This window comes from Podarcis vaucheri (assembly GCF_965113315.1).
Source record: "Podarcis vaucheri genome assembly, chromosome: 13".
In the NCBI taxonomy this organism is placed as follows: domain Eukaryota; kingdom Metazoa; phylum Chordata; class Lepidosauria; order Squamata; family Lacertidae; genus Podarcis; species Podarcis vaucheri.
Window position 1 is genome coordinate 22,944,823 of NC_138751.1, and position 18,978 is coordinate 22,963,800.

Consider the following 18,978-nt stretch of genomic DNA (forward strand, 5'->3'; position numbering starts at 1 on the left):
AGTCTTAAAATGTGGATAATACCGCTGAGCATCTACAGCTGGGATGGGCAACCTTTTTGAAGATATGTTTCCATGTTTTCACAATGCACCACTGTGGTAATATTTGAAAGACCGAAACTAGGTAGAGGGTGACTACCACACATGCCTCATTATAATGGATAATTGGATGGAAATTCCCTAGGCAATACACACTAACACACTTCTACAATTTCCAGCATTAGCATAGTGGCATAAATTAAATACATGCAACATAATATCCATGTCTTCATCCCATAGCACCCTGACAGCATTTGAATGTCCATGGTAGCATACAAAATATTGCAAATAGGTGGAGGATCTTTCAAACCTAGTTATAGGCCTCCTTTCCCAGTCTAGTGAAAATTGGATGGATGCACATAGGTCATTGAATGCACCATTATGCTCCTATGATGTTCAACATTAACGTGGTGGTATATGATTAGGTTATTCAACAATGGTTCAAGATTCATTTTCAGTTACAATATACATGTACATATAGATGTATATAGGTGGATACATATACATATATATATATAGAGAGAGATTTACATCTATCTATACGGATCTAAATTGATTTTTCTCAAGATTAACATTCTGCTATTTCATCTCTGGATTAGATTAAGCCTCTTTCTGTATGTAGTGAGAGTTGCCATCATGGTTCTAGCAAGAAAATGAAAGAGGGGGAGCCATTTTGCTGCTATGATTGCACCCCATGTCCAGAAGGGAAGTTTTCAGAGCAGGAGGGAAAGAAATATGTGTGTAAAGTTATTGTGCAATTGGATCAGAATGTAGAGGACACATCAAAGTTCAGCATCACAAAGCGAAAACAAATGAGAATGAGGAGGATGCAGCAGACTAATTTATTCCTCCAAATCGCATATATAAAAATCCCAACAAAATTCAAACACCAGACCTTCCTTAGGATACCGTAAAAAAAATGTATATTAAAATATTTCAATAAATGTGGTTGTGAAATTTTTTTGCATGACCAGGCGCCGACTGCCCCAGCTCCCAGGGACTACCAGAAAGGAAAAAAGACTTGTGATAACGTTTTATGGAATTAAAATTTGGCCACAATTTTATTAAACTTTTAAATGTAGGAAGACCTCGGCTTAGGAATTCGGCATGTATCCCTCCCAGCCCCGCAGCCAGGGAAGAACTGGGGCTAATCAGGGTAAATGGGATATGGGGGTGCCCTGCAGGCAGCCCACCCCATATCCCCACACGGAAGGTAGTTCAGTGACAACCTTTCAGTGTATGGCCAGTGACACCCATAATAAAACCCCTTTAAGAGTTGCTGGAATTGCTGCTGTGGGGGGGGGGGCGGTGAGTCACCACTTCACCCCCACCACCATTTAGGGAAGAAAAGACTAAAGGATTCTGCCTAAGGCTTTAAACTGCTAAAGTTGTGACAAATTGCTACAGGGAAGACAAAACCTGCCAATGCAGGAAAATTTATTCCTGGTTCTTCAACAGCAACCAGTCAAAAGACCGTAGCAGTGCCCGCTAAACAGGAAGAAAAAGGTTAACTTGCAAACAAGAAAACATTAAACAAAGGGAGGGGTTGGGTGGGTGAAGCTCCTGAGCTGACTGCCTGGCTGCTGCCGGCTCCACCCCCTATTTATGCAACTGGCCCCACCTCCCAGCAGTGTAAATTGACTAACTGAGGCTGGCAGTGAACCTCCAAAGAATAACACTGAGAAGCAAGCCAGCCTATACAACTGGTAATTTCCCTGGGGTCCAAAGTGCCACACGTGATCCCGCAAAGGGCACCCACAGTGTAAAGTGTGAGTGCTCATTCTAGCAAATCCCATTTGACATGTATTGGACTTGCATAGGCGCCGACTCCATGGGGCCTGAAGGGGGCTCGAGCCCCGGCCGGAGAGCCCCGGCCGTCCCCCGCGAGATTAGGGAATCCCCGGGGGCGGGGGCTCCTGCCTCGCTGCTTCGCAGCACCACTGCCAAGGCACTGCCAGGGGGAATTTCCTTCCTCCTGGCGGTTTCAGCGGTTTAGGGCCGGAGCGGAGGGGGCTCGCCCTCTCTTCTCCGGCTAGCCCCACGTTTCCCGCATATCAGCTGTTCCAGAGCTGATTAATAGGCGCAGCACGCTCTCCCCTATTCGCTCACGAGGAGGCGGCGCCACTTTATTTGCATATTCATGAGCTTATTTATTATTCATGAGCTTTCCCGGGCCCCCCCCCAATATTTTTTATAAGTCCGCGTCCCTGTGGACTTGCTATGTGGTTCTATCAGTTATCCTCTCACACTTGTTATATGTTCAGGTGTTTCTTTAAGTCAAAATAAATTGCATATAAAATAACTGTTAATAGTAGTATCTAAATGGAATATTAATTCACCTGCTAGTCAACAATCAGTAGGTAAAAAAGGATCGCCTATGTGTTCAGGGGAGGCGGAATCGTGTGCAGATATGAGTGAATTGGGTCATCCTTTCTGCAAGTCACTGGTTCTGCATCCAGTCCCCCCTGAATAATACATAGAATACATGGGAAACTGAATACAAATAAATGCACAGAAACAAGTTGGTTTCTTGAGACTGGAAATTTTGGCATTAGATACATAGAGCTGAAATGAAATGGGCAAACTTTAGAGATCTAGCCATTCACAATGGTTTTCACTAGTAGTTCCCTCTGACAACCAATAAAGGTAGGCATGAGGTTTAAATACTACAAGTGTTTCAGTTAAAAGTGTTGTAAACGTCACATGAGAAACTGGGTTGGCAAAATTGGACTCCACACGCCATCTGGTGTCACAGGGTTATAAGGAATATACAATGCTTATAAAGCGCTTTTTCTTTCTCAGTGTAGCTGAGTCCCTAATTGCTTCCAGACTACAGCCAACTTGTCCTTCTCTGAGACATTCTCCTTGCCTTCAGCTACAGATTGCATAGTCCAAGCCCTTTAACTTCCCATCCACATTGTGGATCTCTCTGGCCACCCCTTCCTTTTGGGTACCTGGCAGCTGGGCTCCAGGGACAGTTGCAGACTCCAATAGCATTTCACCAGGCAAGGTTCCCACCTCACAGAGAGCCATACTTTTCTCTACAAGGAGACTTCTCATGCACTCTGCTTGCAGCTGCTTCAATTCACTGAAGCACTGGTTCTGCCACTGCCCCATTAGTTCAAGCTGCAGGCTTTGTCATTGCTCCATTCCCTCATGCTGCCTTTGCTGCTTTAGCATCGACTTGAATTGCTCAAGAAGTGTTGCTGGCACTGTCATCCAATAAAACTGAATGTTGGAAAAACCATGCCAGTCAAAAGGAAGTACATTTGGGGGGGCCATGACGTTATGGGTGCCCTCCATTACCTCATGCTGCCTTTGCTGCGGTAGCATCAACATGAACTGCTGAAGAAGTTGGCAGATCCATGCCAGTCAAAATAAAGTACATTTCTGGGGCCCTGAAGTTTGAATGGGGGGGGGGGCATCCTAACCACCTCCATGGAAAAAGAAAAAACCTCTGTTCAGATGCCATACATTTTTTTTTTTTTGCAACTCCATTTGTGAACACCAATATTAAGTTGATGATTACCTACTCCTGTAATTAGGAAAAGGGCTGTAATTAATTCAACTACTTGGTGAAGCTCCTCCCTGAGGATTTTCAGTGGAGAAAAGCAAAAGTAATAGTACAGTATTTGAAGGATAATATAAATTATCACTTTATAAGTTAGTTGTAGAAGCAGGAACTCAGAAAAATCAAGGAATTACCTGTTTAAGTCTCCTAAGATGGAATAGAACAATTGTGTTTAGAGAGATAATTGGTACTGAGGATGGTGATATTAGTAGTCTTGATACTGGTACTACTTTCTCACATGGCATGCAAGTTTCACAATAACTGCATGGTAAGAGATCCACACAATCCACTTCATGAGTATCATCAGTTGAGAGGCAACATAATTGGTGGCATCACTTCTCAGACCTTCATAATCTCCAACTCGCTAACCTTCACTGGAGCCCCTCCACCCGTGTTGTTTGAAGAGCTCGCGTAAGACCTTGTTGTTATTGTTTGTTGTTTCTATTTCTGTTTCCACTAAGGATGTGAATTACAGTCTTTGTCCAAGTTTGTCAAACAATTTTCAAGTGGTGAACTTGAAATATTAATTTAATTATATTCAGAATGGAGACTGATCAAGTTCATCTGGTTTTGACAATAGTAGTGATGGCTTCCTCCATTTAAACATTTTAGAAACTACTATCAATATTAATGAATCCGTGATAAGCTTTCTTAATTTCTATTTCTTACCACTTGCTCTGATTGATGTCATTTGCAATTTCAAAATGTCTTTGTAAGAGAGCTAGGATTGTGTGTATGTTTGTTGAATTCAAAGCTAAGTCTTTATATATTTGTAAATAATAAGGAAGGAGATGCCAAGGGAGAACAACAGTTTTACAAGATGCGGTAGTTTCTCCAAATACAGAATACAACTCTGATTCTAGTGCAGTTATCACCAAACTCTGAACATGTTCTTAAATTGTAGATTTCACCTTAAACTGGTGCTGCTACCAAGAACTTATAAAGTGTTGTGTATTCTGAGGCTTTCGAAAGAAAGAAAGAAAGAGAGTAGGTGTTCACATGACCTATGGAAAATGTAACTTGAAAAAAGAGACATTGCGCATACCTTTGTAAACCAAGAAAACTTTAATAAAAAAAAATACAGCCTTCTGAAAATATCAAATCATATGGTTCTTGATAACACATGGAACCTTGTATTGGTAATTTATAAATAAAGTATATTAAGTGCATTGTTGTAAAGGAGAATACAGTTGTCTAAGATATGAGCAACCCACCAAAGGCTAAGCATTGCCTAAAGACACTTTGTACATAAATACTGCAAAGAATAATAAGGAAGGGGAGGCAGTACAACATAGTACATATTTTACAATGTGGGGGATGTTCTAATAAGCTGTACTGTCTTTAGTGTAGTGCCTAAGTATTACCAGCACATCCTGGCTTTGGCATTTGCTGTAAAGGAGATAAATGAAAACTCTCAGATTTTACCCAATACTTCCTTGGGCTTCCACATTTACGACAGTTACTTCAATGCAAAGAGTACCTATCATGCCACAATGCAGCTTATGTCTTCAAAAGAAAAAATAGTTCCCAACTACATATGTGACATTCAGAATAAATTAATAGCGGTTGTTGGGGGACTGGAGCCTCTAATTTCTCGTTATATTGCAACTGTCTTGGATATCTACAAGATTCCACAGGTAGGTTGTGTAGATGTCTCTATTTCTTTGTGGAATATGGGTTTCATCCATTTAAACGCTTATTTTCACCACACAGAAAAGATTGTGGGTGTGGAAACAAGTGGTTGAAAGCATGTGGGAAATATTTCTTTGTGTAGGAATGGAAGCTGAGATACAGGTATTCATAAATGAGAGGCACCTACAGAAGAAAGAACATTCTCTAGTGATAGAAGGTAGGTGGAAGGCAGGCATATCAGCAATAATTACAGCAAGAGCCAATGACAGGCAGAGAAATCACCTGACTTGTAAGTAAGAGGCAAGCGGGTGTAGACTTTCTGAGAAAAGGCAGCACCCCATTTTACCTACTGAACCAGCCTCCATTGAAAATGTTCTTGTGCATGTAATTAAAAATTCACGCATCAACTTTTTGAAGAAAGGGTTTATGTGGGCCAGAGTTGGGCTCCTATTCATTCATTCATTCATTCATTCATTCATTCATTCATTCATTCATATTTCCTTTACTTAGCTCATATATGGCCCTGCTCCAGTGATGAATGATAAAACCACAGGCCTTTCCTTCTACCAAATGTCTCCTAAAGATGCTCTTCAGCATGCAGGCATTCTGACTTTGCTTCTCCATTTCAAATGGACATGGATTGGGATCCTTACATCCAATGATGAATATGGAGAAAGATTTGTGCAGACAGTGTTTCCAGTATTCTCCAGAAAGGGTATTTGTTTTGCCTTCATAGAAAGAAGCAGCAAATTTACAATTGTCACAGAAATTAATGACATGCTACATGAGCGAGCCAAAATATATGATAAAATCATTGACAGCAAAGCCAATGTAGTGGTTGCTAATGCAGAATCTTATCTCATTGTTTTCTTGAGGTGGCTACCATATATCTCAGAAAGAGAATGCACAATAAATAAAGGAAAAGTGTGGATAGTAACAGCTCAGATAGAGCTCACTTCAATGGTGTATCAAAGAACATGGGATACAGATATAGTCCATGGTGTTCTGTCCTTCTCTATGCACTCCAGTGATCTACCAGGATTCAAGACATTTATTGAAAGCAAAAGCCCTTCATTCACAACAGGAGATGGCTTTATCAGGGATTTCTGGCAGCAGGCCTTTGGTTGTGTATTCCTAAGTATAGATGGGGAGAAGGTGGATGGAGACATTTGCACAGGAAAAGAGAAGTTGGAAAGCCTTCCTGGGACATTTTTTGAAATGAGCATGACTGGCCACAGCTACAGCATCTACAATGCTGTTTATGCTGTGGCACATGCTTTACACTCCATGTTTTCATCTCGACTGAATCACCACTCATTGGTTGATGGAAGGTGGATGAACTTTCAGAATCAGCAGGTGTTGCAGGTAATGGGATGATGTTCCCCCTGTTGGAAGGCAAAATACTTCTCAGAATATATAACAATATGCTCCAATCAGATCCTTCTTGTGGGCTTCCCGTTCACATATGGTTGGGCACTGTAAGAACCATATTATGGACTAGATAGGCTTTTGGGCTGATCTAGCAGGTCTCTTATGATTCTGTCTGGCAAAAGGTATCGACAAACTCTTCTCTTCCTCTAAGGTGCATGTTTTTCCTCCATGTTACTGCCAGCAGGTTCTGAGACCATAGAATTGTAGAGTTGGAAGGACCACTGGGGCAATCTAGTCCAACTGTACAATCTACTGCAAGAACTATATGCTGGACCAGGGAGGCTTTGGACTGATCTAGCAGGTCTATTTTTATTCTGTCTAATAAAGGTCTCCCCAAACTATGGTTGCCATATGTCAAAAAGTGAAAAGCCAAACACAAAGTTTTTGAGGTTTTTTGGCAAAGTTGTTGAGATTTTAGCCGTTTCAGAAAATTCTGCCCAGACACAATGCTGGACCTATGGCAGCCCTAACCCAAACTCTGCCCATCCTCTCTATCTTCTTTCTCTATATTAATTTGAGCATGTTCTGAGGTTATACAGTTGTGGAGTTGGAAGGGGTCACTAGGCTTTAAATGAAGTGTCACTAGGCTTTAAATTAAGGATCCACCGGGGCAGCAAATCCTGATGTTGGTATTTCTTTCCCCTTTGCTCCTATTGTATATCTTCTCTCACCTGTTCTTTCCTGGTGCCGTCTTTGCATCCTGTGATTCACACTGGGAGTTCAATGTGTAGAAAAAGGCCCAAGACTCACCCCACATGAGATACTTCTAAAAAACAACAATATTGTAATGAAGTGTTGTTTGGCAAATGTGACATCGACTTTCACATGTCTGAGTATGAAAACAAAGAACTGTGTTGCTTCCACCCAGGGAAGATGTTTGTATGACTTACTGTGAAAGATTCCACAGAAATGCAGCCTCTCCTAAGCTTCTTTTCCTTTTCAACTCAGCTCCATCACTTTCTGAAAATTGTCTCCTTTAACAACAGTGCTGGAGACAAGATCTCCTTTGACCAGAATGGGGAGTTAGTGACTGGATTTGATATTATAAACTGGATTATTTCGGCAAACCAATCCTTTCATAGAGTGAAAGTTGGGAGAATGGATCCCCAGGGTTCTCCGGACCAAGTGTTCACCATCAACAAGGATGCCATCACATGGCACAATTGGTTTAATCAGGTAGGATAAAGTTGTGATGTGCTTGGCAAACCATTCATTTTCATTGAATGGACAATGTTCAGCCCATAACAAATACCGAGTTTTGATTAGAAATGATACAACCTATGTAGAAAGTAAGACTCAAAAAACATGCACTGTTTCCTTTGCTGTTGAATATATTAAATGTGTTGAAAAGAATAAACATATGTTTCTGCTAGTTTGATTACATATTCAATGCCACAATAGGCAACTAGATGTCTTTGAGAAGACTGAATGCAGGATGTAATTGCAGAAGTGTTCCCCCCACTTGCAATTTCTTTTTTTAGACTAATAATAATATTTATTAAGTTTTCCAATTTGACAATCTAATAAAGGCCACATTAAAGACATTCTGAATTATAAAATAATCAAATAGTCCAAATATTAGGCAAATCATAAATCTTTGTTTGTCTTCCCATGTTCTGAGGTTGGACGATTGCCATCATCTTACATTCGCGCTGCTTTCTTAATTAGTCCAGGTGCTTCCCAAAAATCAATCCGATGTTAAACTGTTCATTTCCACAGCCTCTGAGTTCATCCAGCAAGCAAGTTACATCAAAACAGTATGTTTCTGTGTGGATGTTTATTTTCTTCCATGTCTTTCACTTTTGCTTCTTCAATATGACACGTCCCAAAATGAAGGAAATCTGGCTTTCTGCCAATTGTTCCAGGCATATGTCCAAACGTTTCCATTTCATCTTATACCAGAACAGATAAGCCTGTACTTTGGCTAGAAACCTCTTCCGCTTTTAACAACCCATCAGAATTAATTGCAAGTTTGTAAATCTTTTCCACACAGTTAATAATTGCGTATCTGAGGCTCCAATACTTTGGCCACGTCATGAGAAGAGAAGACTCCCTGGAAAAGACCCTGATGTTGGGAAAGAAGGAGGGCACAAGGAGAAGGGGACGACAGAGGACGAGATGGTTGGATAGCGTTCTCGAAGCTACCAGCGTGAGTTTGACCAAACTGTGGGAGGCAGTGGAAGACAGGAGTGCCTGGTGTGCTCTGGTCCATGGGGTCACGAAGAGTTGGACACGACTCAATGACTAAACAACAATTGCGTACCTAATCAATTTGTATTCAGAGTTTCCGGGGGGGGGGGTGTTGTCAAGTAAAATAGCAAATACGCAATATCCCCCCCTTTTTTCGTTCTGACATAAAAGTTCCATAGTAAAGATAATCTCTCTTCCACTCGAATCCTTTGGCTCCTCAGTGGCTGAATCAGTTAGCAGAGTAGTTTATCTCCCCTCACTCAGAGTATGCCCATTAATTAAGTCCAAATTTTCATATTAAAAAACTGGAGTTTGTTCACTCATGGCGGCGACTTTGGAGAGTGTTTTCCACCCAGAGCCCCCTGCCACCTCATTCCTACTACATTGGGGCAAGTGTTGGGTGATCTGCGTGTGAAGCTGCCCCCACTAGCCCCACAGTTGGGGGGTTGGGAGGATGATTACTCCCACCTCATCCTCAAAATATCCCATGTAAAACGGCACAGATGTAATCAACAGCCTCAGCCATGGCAAGCCAAACCGGAAGTTCCCCACTTGCAATTTCTAGAGACTGGTATTCAGAGGCCTGTTGCTTACAATGGTTGAGGTAGAAATTAGCTAGTAGCCCTTGATAGAATTATCCTCTATGAATTTGTCCAATCCTTTTTAAAGGCATCCAGGTTTGTAGCCTGTACTCATTTTGGTGAATTTTAGAGTTTAACTGTGTTTTATGAAGAAGTACATCCTTTTGTTATGAATATTACAACATTCAGCTTCAGTGTAAGATATTTTGTTGTTGCTGTTGTTTAGTCGTTTAGTCGTGTCTGACTCTTCATGACCCCATGGACCAGAGCACGCCAGGCACTCCTGTCTTCCACTGCCTCCCGCAGTTTGGTCAAACTCATGCTGGTAGCTTCAAGAACACTGTCTAACCATCTCGTCCTCTCTCGTCCTCTTCTCCTTGTGCCCTCAATCTTTCCCAACATCAGGGTCTTTTCCAGAGAGTCTTCTCTTCTCATGAGGTGGCCAAAGTATTGGAGCCTCAGCTTCAGGATCTGTCCTTCCAGTGAGCACTCAGGGCTGATTTCCTTAAGAATGGAGAGGTTTGATCTACTTGCAGACCATGGAACTCTCAAGAGTCTCCTCCAGCACCATGATTCAAAAGCATCAGTTCTTCGGCGATCAGCCTTCTTTATAGTCCAGCTCTCACTTCCATACATATTTAGGCATTATAAATGCATGATTTCATGTATCCTTACTCTTTCCTGTCATTTGCCTTATTTCTAAGCTTAAAAGCTCCAAATGTATTAATCTTTTCCCATAGGCTTCCTTCCCTTTCAATTTGTTTTAAAATGTTTTTAATATTTTATTTTAATGGTTGTAACCACACTTGAAATACCTTGCACAGCCCAGGATATTTCACATCTCTGATGGATGTCAGATGAAGTTACGGAAGAGTGGTTCCAATTTGGTTTCAGTTATACATGAAGATCATCTTAAGAACTTGAGACTCCTTTTCAAGATAACACTGGGCAACAATTTTTTACTTTTTGAATGTTGTCTAGATTTCTACAACTGATTTAGGGTATTTTTGCACTGCTGAATCAGGAAATGGCATCCATTTCTCTCCATCAGGTCAGGTTTACTGTAAACTGAATGGTGGGCATTGATAAAGGTAAGTACACATAAATTGCACGTTGCTTCAACGTTTTTCAAACTTCAGGGCTTGAACTTCCGTTTCTTGGAACTCCTGGAATGCTCAGCGGCAGGGAGGTCTCTCTTCAGAGTCCAACAGTAGTCAGCCATCATGACTGTGTCCCAGCGACCCTGATACCTGGTCTCCATCTCTTTCATGTCCTGATGGAATCTCTCCCCCTGCTCGTCACTCATTGAACCCAGGTTCCCAGGAAACTGGTCCATATGTGAAAATAGGTAGTGCATCTTGACGTTCATGTTGCAGCCCAGGTTTCTGAAAGCAGTCAGCATGTTGTTGACAAGTTCTGCGTAGTTTCTGGCCTTATTGTTGCCAAGAAAGTTCTTCACTACCAGAAGAAATGCATTCCACGGTTCCAGTTCCACTTTGTTCATTGAGTTTCTGAACTCTGGATCTCTGATGAGCTGACGGATCTGAGGACCATCAAAGATGCCAGCTTTCAACTTCTCCATGGTCAATCCTGGAAAAGCCTGGCACAAGTAAGTGAAGCAGTCACCATCCTTGTCCAGAGCCTTGGTGAACTGCTTGATTAAGCCGAGCTTGATGTGCAGCGGTGGGAAGAGTATTCTGTCTCTGTCCACCAGAGGGTTGTTGATGACGTTCCTTTCTTTGCAAGGCACCAATTCCTCCCGCACAGGCCAGTGCTTCTTCGTGTAATGCTGAGCACGGTCCCTACTATCCCATTTGCACAGAAAACATGGGTACTTGGTGAAGCCAGATTGTTGTCCCAACAAAACGTTCACCATCTTCAGGTCAACACAAATAAACCACTTATGCTGATCATAACCAATTTTCTCCAGCACATACTTCACCGCTTCATAGTTCTCCTTCAGTGTACTCGAGTGAGCCAGGGATATAGAGGCAAACTGGTTGCCGTTGTGTAGCAGAACACATTTCAGTGATCACTTGCTGCTGTCAATGAACAGTCTCCAATTTTTGGGTTTGTACTGTGGCACTCCAAGCTTGAGCAGAAGCCACACAATATCTGCACAGTACACCAAGTCCTTCTCTTCCAAGAAAAAACGGATGTGCTCTTGATGCCTGTTGTGGAAAAGCTGATGCGAGCACTTTCAGAGAGGAGGTTTTTTTCCTTCAATCTGGATGTCAACAGTTCGGCAGAGTCCTTTGACAAGCTGAGGTCGCGAACTAGATCATTCAACCCATTTTGGGAAAATGGATGTGGAGCATCATCTTCAAGAACCACTTCTTCTTCTTCATGTCCTTCAACACTGGAGGCATCTTCGTCACTAATGTCAGGAAGTTCTCTGAAGATAGGCACTGGAATTTCATCACAATGAGCTACAGGATGATATGATGATTGAAGATCAGGATACTTGAGGCTGCTCCGGTTCTTTCTGTTGATCCCAGCCGCACCAATTTATGGAAGATTTCGAGGTTTTATGACTTCAAACTGATCCCTTTTCGACATAATAACCCAGAACTATTGGACCTGAATACTTCTTGTCATTAAAATAATCATTTCCAATCAAAACAATTATTCGACATGGCATTTTACCCCCACCAACTTCTTCTAAAATGCTACACACAAGTGTACATGTGAACAAAAATGTAAAAAAAAAAAGACATGTGGCCATAGCTCCAAAACTTGACCTGACTGAGCAAAACCAATGTGATTTTTGGATTCAGCGCATCAAATTCATCCTAAATCAACTGAAAAAAACGCAAACAACAAGTTTGTTGTTGACCAGTGTAATCATTCTATTCTTTCACTTTCAAATTAGGCCCAGCCTCTTTCTGTGTGTTCTGAGAGTTGCTATCCCGGTTCCAGCAAAAAAGTGAAGGAGGGAAAACCGTTTTGTTGCTATGATTGCATCCCATGTCCAGAAGGAAAGTTTTCAGACCAGAAGGGTAAGAAATAGTGTGTAGAAAGCTGGGGAAAGTTTGTGCACGATCAAGGAAACACAACAAAATTACAGCATGTCAAAGTAGAAGCAAAAGTGAATGTGATAGATGTAGAAGACCAAGTTGGAACAAATGGTATACATGCTAACCTCAATGTGTTTCAGACACAGCTTGTTCATCAGGGGATTATATTAAAAGGTGTAGAAATGTGTTGTATCCAGTTGGTGTCCATCTGCACACATGCATTCAATTCTTGTGGTGTCCAAAAACAAGTAAAGATGATGTTACGTTATGAGATGGTATACAAGTCCTTTCCTCGTATACTGCTCTGTTACTTGATAAAATTGGTTTTTTTTAAAAAAATCTTTTGGAATTGAATTCTTTTGAAATTGAAAGTGGGAAAACTGTATCTAAACTTCACAAATGAGGAAAGAAATTTTCCAAGCAGGCACTTTATGTGACTCATGAGAGCAGCAAAATAACCAGACTGAACAATGCTGATGGGATAAAATTGGGTCAAATCCTTATTGACAGCAGAAGGCAGGACAAAGGTTAGCATGGGTCCCAGGATCAGTTCATCATTTCACAAGCCCCATGTTGATGGAATGGATCTGCTGGGTTTGGATCACTCCAAATCTGTATGATGGGAGTTGGCCAGTGTGGAATCTTGCCGTGTTGCAATGCAAGGAAGCAAGGTCTCACTGGGGATGCAGGATGCAGATTCTAACCAGGCAGATACCGAACCCACGCTTGAGTTTGCAAAGGTCAATCCTCTCCTCAGGCCCCTCAGGCCCCTATACTATGCTGATGCTGCCCAATGCCATTTCCGCCCTCATACAAACAATATTATTGTGCCTAACAAAGGAATGCCATAATTTTACTGAGGGAAAAGTGAATAAAAAAACCCAACCAGGTGCCAATCGGGTTGAGAGAAAAGAAATCCTTTCCAACCCTCTCAAAACAAAATGGCTGTGACATCCAAGGGAAGCAGTCTTATATAGGCTTACCCTTCCTCTCTGCAGCAAGGGCTCATGGGACAGCTTTTTCCCATTAGCTCATCACACAGAGAAGATACAGTGGTACCTCGGGTTACATATGCTTCAGGTTACTATCTCTGCTAATCCAGAAATATTACCTCGGGTTAAGAACTTTGCTTTGGGATGAGAACAGAAATTGTGCAGTGCTGGTGCAGCGGCAGCAGGAGGCCTCATTAGCTAAAGTGGTGCTTCAGGTTAAGAACAGTTTCAGGTTAAGAACGGACTTCCAGAATGAATTAAGTACTTAACCCGAGGTACCACTGTACTTGACAAAACCTTGCCTAGTATTTTGCTGCAATCTGTGGGCCACAGTGCCACTGGGCAAAGGTGTCCTCTGCTTATTGGACACAGAACGGGGCTTATAAACAAAAAATGTCTCTAATCTTAGCTCACTACCTTGCAGATTCAACTAATGAGACAGCTGTTCATCTACAGAGCTCTAAAATACATGAGACCATAACATTTCCAGAAAGGTAGATGGCAGTCCACATAATCAACTCCTCACCTTCCATATATTGAGAAGACTGACACAAAAGGAATAGCCTAATATGAATGGATTGTTTTAGATGTAGAAGAGAAAACATGCTTGTGAAATGTCTGGAATCAATTTGAAATGAAGCCCATGCCTTTTCTTTTTCAGACATGAATGCCTGTTCTACATGCACTGCAAAAGCCTATCCAAGCAAAACCAGGGATTTCTGTATTCCCAAGATCATTTCCTTTTTATCATATAAAGAACCACTGGGCATCAGTTTAGCCTTCTTTGCTCTTTTCTTTTGTCTGATCACAGTCTTGGTGCTAGGAATATTTCTGAAGCACCACAACACTCCCATTGTCAAGGCCAACAACCGGAACCTTGCCTATACTCTCCTTATCTCTATCCTGCTCTGCTTCCTTTCTGCATTGCTATTCATTGGACATCCTATGCAGATGTTGTGTCTCCTCCGACAAACCACTTTTGGCATGATCTTCTCTGTGGCTGTTTCTTGTGTGTTGGCAAAAACCACTACTGTGGTTCTTGCTTTTATGGCCACCAAACCAGGTTCCAGGATGAGGAAGTGGGTGGGGAGAAGACTTGCCAGTGCCATTGTTCTTTCCTGCTCCCTTATTCAAGCAGGCATTTGTACCATATGGTTGGTCACCTCTCCCCCATTCCCAGATGTTGACATGCACTCAGTTACTGAAGAAATTATATTAGAATGCAATGAGGGGTCCATGACTATGTTTTACTGTGTTTTGGGTTATATCAGTTTCCTGGCCATAATCAGCTTTGTTGTGGCCTTCTTTGCCAGGAAATTGCCCAATAATTTCAATGAAGCCAAATTCATTACTTTCAGCATGTTGGTATTTTGCAGTGTTTGGCTCTCCTTTATTCCATCCTACCTGAGTTCAAAGGGGAAATATATGGTAGCTGTGGAAATCTTTTCTATCTTAGCCTCCAGTGCTGGGCTCCTAGGTTGCATCTTTCTCCCCAAATGTTATATCATTGTGCTGAGACCTGAGCTGAATAACAGGGAACAACTAATAAGAAGGAAGGTCTGAATAATCTCAGTGTCTTTGTGTTTTGCTATTTTGTGCCACTCAGGAAATTTTGTGTTTGAATTATCATTCAGACCTTTACTTCTTTTAAATGTCACTGCCCATTACACTTTATCTGCACTTGGATACTTGTGTGAAGGTAGCTCTGTAAACACTTACAACTCATTTTGGAGAGTTTTTTTCTGGAAACATTGAACAGTAACTGAAGTTATTCTTTTAGAGATGAAACACTCACTGGTGCCTTGAAATCTCAGTCAAGAGTTTTATTACTTGATCAGTTACAAAAGCATTACGGTAGCAACTATTTACAATCATTAAAGCAAACAGCTATAGCGGCATGCTTTCAGTTACAGTTTCTCCCTCTCCAGTCTGTAATCAGATTGCAATGCAAGGAAGCAAGGTCTCACTGGGGATGCAGGATGCAGATTCTTAGCAGTCCTGACTCAGCAGATTTTCAGGCAGCACTCATTGGTCAGATGTCTTCCGTCTGCAAAAGCAAAACTGATAGTTCCGCTTTTTAATGGCTTTTTAATGGCACATTATGCATCACAAGTCCCAACTTTTCAACTAATTGTGCATGTATCTCAAAAGTAAGAGATTTTGTAAACACATCAGCACCATTTTGTCTGCTTTTACAATACTGCGGTTGTATCTGATTTTGCTTCACATTCTCTTTCACATTTTGGTATTTAATATCCACGTGTTTCATTCTACTTTTAAACTGTTCAGAGTCCATCCCTGCAATGACTGCTTGATTATCCTTCCATACCTACACTGGATATGTACAGTACACTTTACTCCTATGTCAGTGAGAATTTGTATATTGGTACTTCAATTCATTACATAGATCAGATTGAGCACTGTATTCAGCATCTGTGGAGGAAGTGACTACAATCCCTTGTTTCCTGGACTTCTACCCCACCAAAGAATTGCCAAATTGAAATACCATCCCAGCCACTGATTTCCTGTCTGGTAAATTTGGCCTATCACTATCAACAAAACACTTTAATTCTTCTGAACCTGAGGATGACAATTTAAGAAAATAATCAAGTGTATTATGTAAAGAACGGAAAATGTGTTTTACCTACTTATCGCTTTTAGCAGTATAAAGTAAATCAAAGACATATGAAAGACACAGATCACACTTATCATGTTTGTCACCAAAGGGCCTACATAACAGTTGTCAGCTATACTTCTTTTGAAACCAAGTTTCTTCAAAACACTGTCAAGACATTCATTCCAATTCCTAGCACATTGTCTGAGCTCATAGATCACTTTACACAATCTGTATACAGAACCCTGTTCACCTGCCTTGAACCCAGGTGCTTGACTCATGAATATTTCCTCTTGAAAACCTGCATTGGGGTAAGCAGTTTCAATATCAAAATGATTCACCTTGAACCTGCATTGTTCTGCCACAGCCAGCAACAAAAACACATTCTCACTCCTTGTAGTTGGAGAAAAGTTTTCATCAAAACTTACTCCTTTTCTTTGAGTAAAACCATGTGCTACTATCCAAGATTTGTATTTAATACTTCCATCGGTAAAGTTTTTAATCTATACACCCATCTACAGGCCACTGCCCGTTTCCCTTCTGCCAATGGTTCAACTGTAAACACGTTGTCTTCTACCAAAGACTTCATCTGATTTTACATATCCCTTTATGTTGTTTACATCTCTGGTGGGCAGGATGGGTTCAATAATGGGATTTAAAACACATCCACCCACCCACCCCAAACCCCATAATTTATCCTCTTCATCCAAGCACAATTCAAAATGTTGGTGCTGACCTTTAAAGCCCTAAACGGCCTTGGTCCAGTATATTTGAAGGCGCGTCTCCACCCCCATTGTTCTACCCAGAAACTGAGGTCCAGCGCCAAGGGCCTTCTGGCTGTTCCCTCACTGTGAGAAGCCAAGTTACAGGGAAGCAGGCAGAGGGCCTTCTTGGTAGTGGCACCCTCCCTGTGGAATGCCATCCTATCAGATGTCAAAGAAAATAACAACTACCAGACTTTTAGAAGACATCTGAAGGCAGCCCTGTTTAGGGAAGTTTTTAATATTTGATGGATTACTGTATTTTAATATTTTGTTGGAAGCCGCCCAGAGTGGCCGGGGAAACAGCAAGATGGGAGGGGTAATAATAATAATAATAATAATAATAATAATAATAATCAAACAAAAGTGCATTTGGGCAGTAAGGGTCATATTGATGATCAGGAGGAATGCATTGCTTAATCATATATTTTTCAGTGCATATGTTGGCCAGTAATCCTTCAGCTCTAAAATGTACTCCCAGGTTTTTTACAAAGAATATCAAGCTAGTCCAGGGTTTCCCAAACATCCAGCTATTTTTGGACTAAAATTCCCATTATCCCTGACCATTGTGATGTTTGTGCAATGTCAAACCCCGCCCCCCAATCTCCTTCCCAAGTCAGCGTGTCTGATACCTATTCATTTGTGCCCCAAATTTACTAGGCTTCAGACAAGCATTCTGTTTTTCATACTGAGGCATCAGGCATAAGCCTGCATTTTATTAATGTTTGATCAGGACTTGTATATTAAAGAGAGAGCTTAAATTTTCAAAAGTTTCAAGCCAGAAGACCAGCAGTTTACAACCTTGGTAATGTTTATTCTTCTAGACAAGGGCCCCTTTGATTGATAGCAGAAAACAATTCTCAAAGTCGTAAAAGCTGGAATTACAGACTGAGTGAGGACACTGACCCTATATGTTACAGAAGATAAAAAAAGGCAGAAATAAATAATTAGGAATGAGTAAATAGTAAAATAATGCCAATGTGCCTCCCAGTAAAATGAGCCAGATCTTCTTTCCAAGGTTAAAGACCAAATGGAGAAGCATCTAGCTGGCAAGTCTTTTTTTAAAACTGTTTCTTTCTTAAACTGAAGAGAGTTAAAGGGCAATAAATGTTGGGAAGAGCTAATGGAAAAAGCAGCTGGCTGGAGAAGGGGGGGGAATTGTAAACAGGGGAAGAGGCTTCTTTTAAAGCGGTTTTTTACTGTGTTCCTTTTTACTGAGTTCCTTTTCTACTTTACAAAAGGCCTTATTCCTTTTAAAAGGCTACCTATGTTATGTATTAAAAATATTGTCTTAAATGTAATTATGCAAAGGATTTGAGAAATGCTAGATTTCATATAGTTGTAAGAGTTAAATTAAGTCAGCCACCAGCCTAGCCCTGCCAGACAAGAAGACGCCATCCGAGCAGTCCTGATTTATTAGTTGTCAAACATTTGTTTAGAAACCTTCAAATGAGGGAGATCTTTCAATGTTGATGTGAAACTCAAGATCCTTGACATATGTTTAAGATAAAAATTTAAGATTAACCATTTGTTTTAGAAGGCAATAGGGCAAGGAGGGCAAGAGGTGAGCTGGTAATTAAGATGCCTTGTTGAGACACATGTAAGATATATTACTACTTATTTGTCATTTATAGATGTAACAATATATAGCTCTTTGTGTTCCATATAAGGACAGGAGGATATGGGTGTATCTTCTAGGATTGGTTCTAGCAATCAGCCAATAGGAAATTCAACCAGGCTGATTGGACAGAGGTAGCCACAGGAGGAGCAAAGGGGGCTGGATTAAGGGAATATAAGTGCTGGCCATAATGGCAGGAGGCCAGGCCAGAGCTTGGTAACCATATACCACTGTGCCTCTCATTTATTTGTCTGACAAATAAATAATTATTTTAATTTCTCTATTGCTGCGTTGAATATTTCATTCCAGCTAAGCGTTAACCACAAGCAGGGTGCTACAATACTAGGTTTAAGTCTTAAAATTTGGGATAATACTGTTGAGCATGTACAGCTGGGATGGGCAACCTTTTTGAAAATATATTTCCATGTTTTCACAATGCGCCACTGTGGTAATATTTGAAAGACCGAAACTAGGTAGAGGGTGACTACCACATACACCTCATTATAGTGGATAAGTGGGTGGAAATCCCCTAGAC

The 18,978-nt window shown here is 41.1% G+C and overlaps 1 protein-coding gene across 1 annotated transcript; it reads left to right on the forward strand.

Moving 5' to 3' along the window:
• Positions 1-3,872: 3,872 nt before the first annotated feature.
• LOC309516519 (vomeronasal type-2 receptor 26-like) lies at positions 3,873-15,013 on the forward strand (the record flags this gene model as incomplete). The annotated part of the gene is made up of 6 exons (XM_082195282.1): positions 3,873-4,018; positions 4,953-5,244; positions 5,750-6,604; positions 7,619-7,846; positions 12,314-12,440; positions 14,112-15,013. The coding sequence occupies 6 exons, from the start codon at positions 3,873-3,875 to the stop codon at positions 15,011-15,013; spliced, it is 2,550 nt and encodes an 849-aa protein (XP_082051408.1).
• Positions 15,014-18,978: the final 3,965 nt, after the last annotated feature.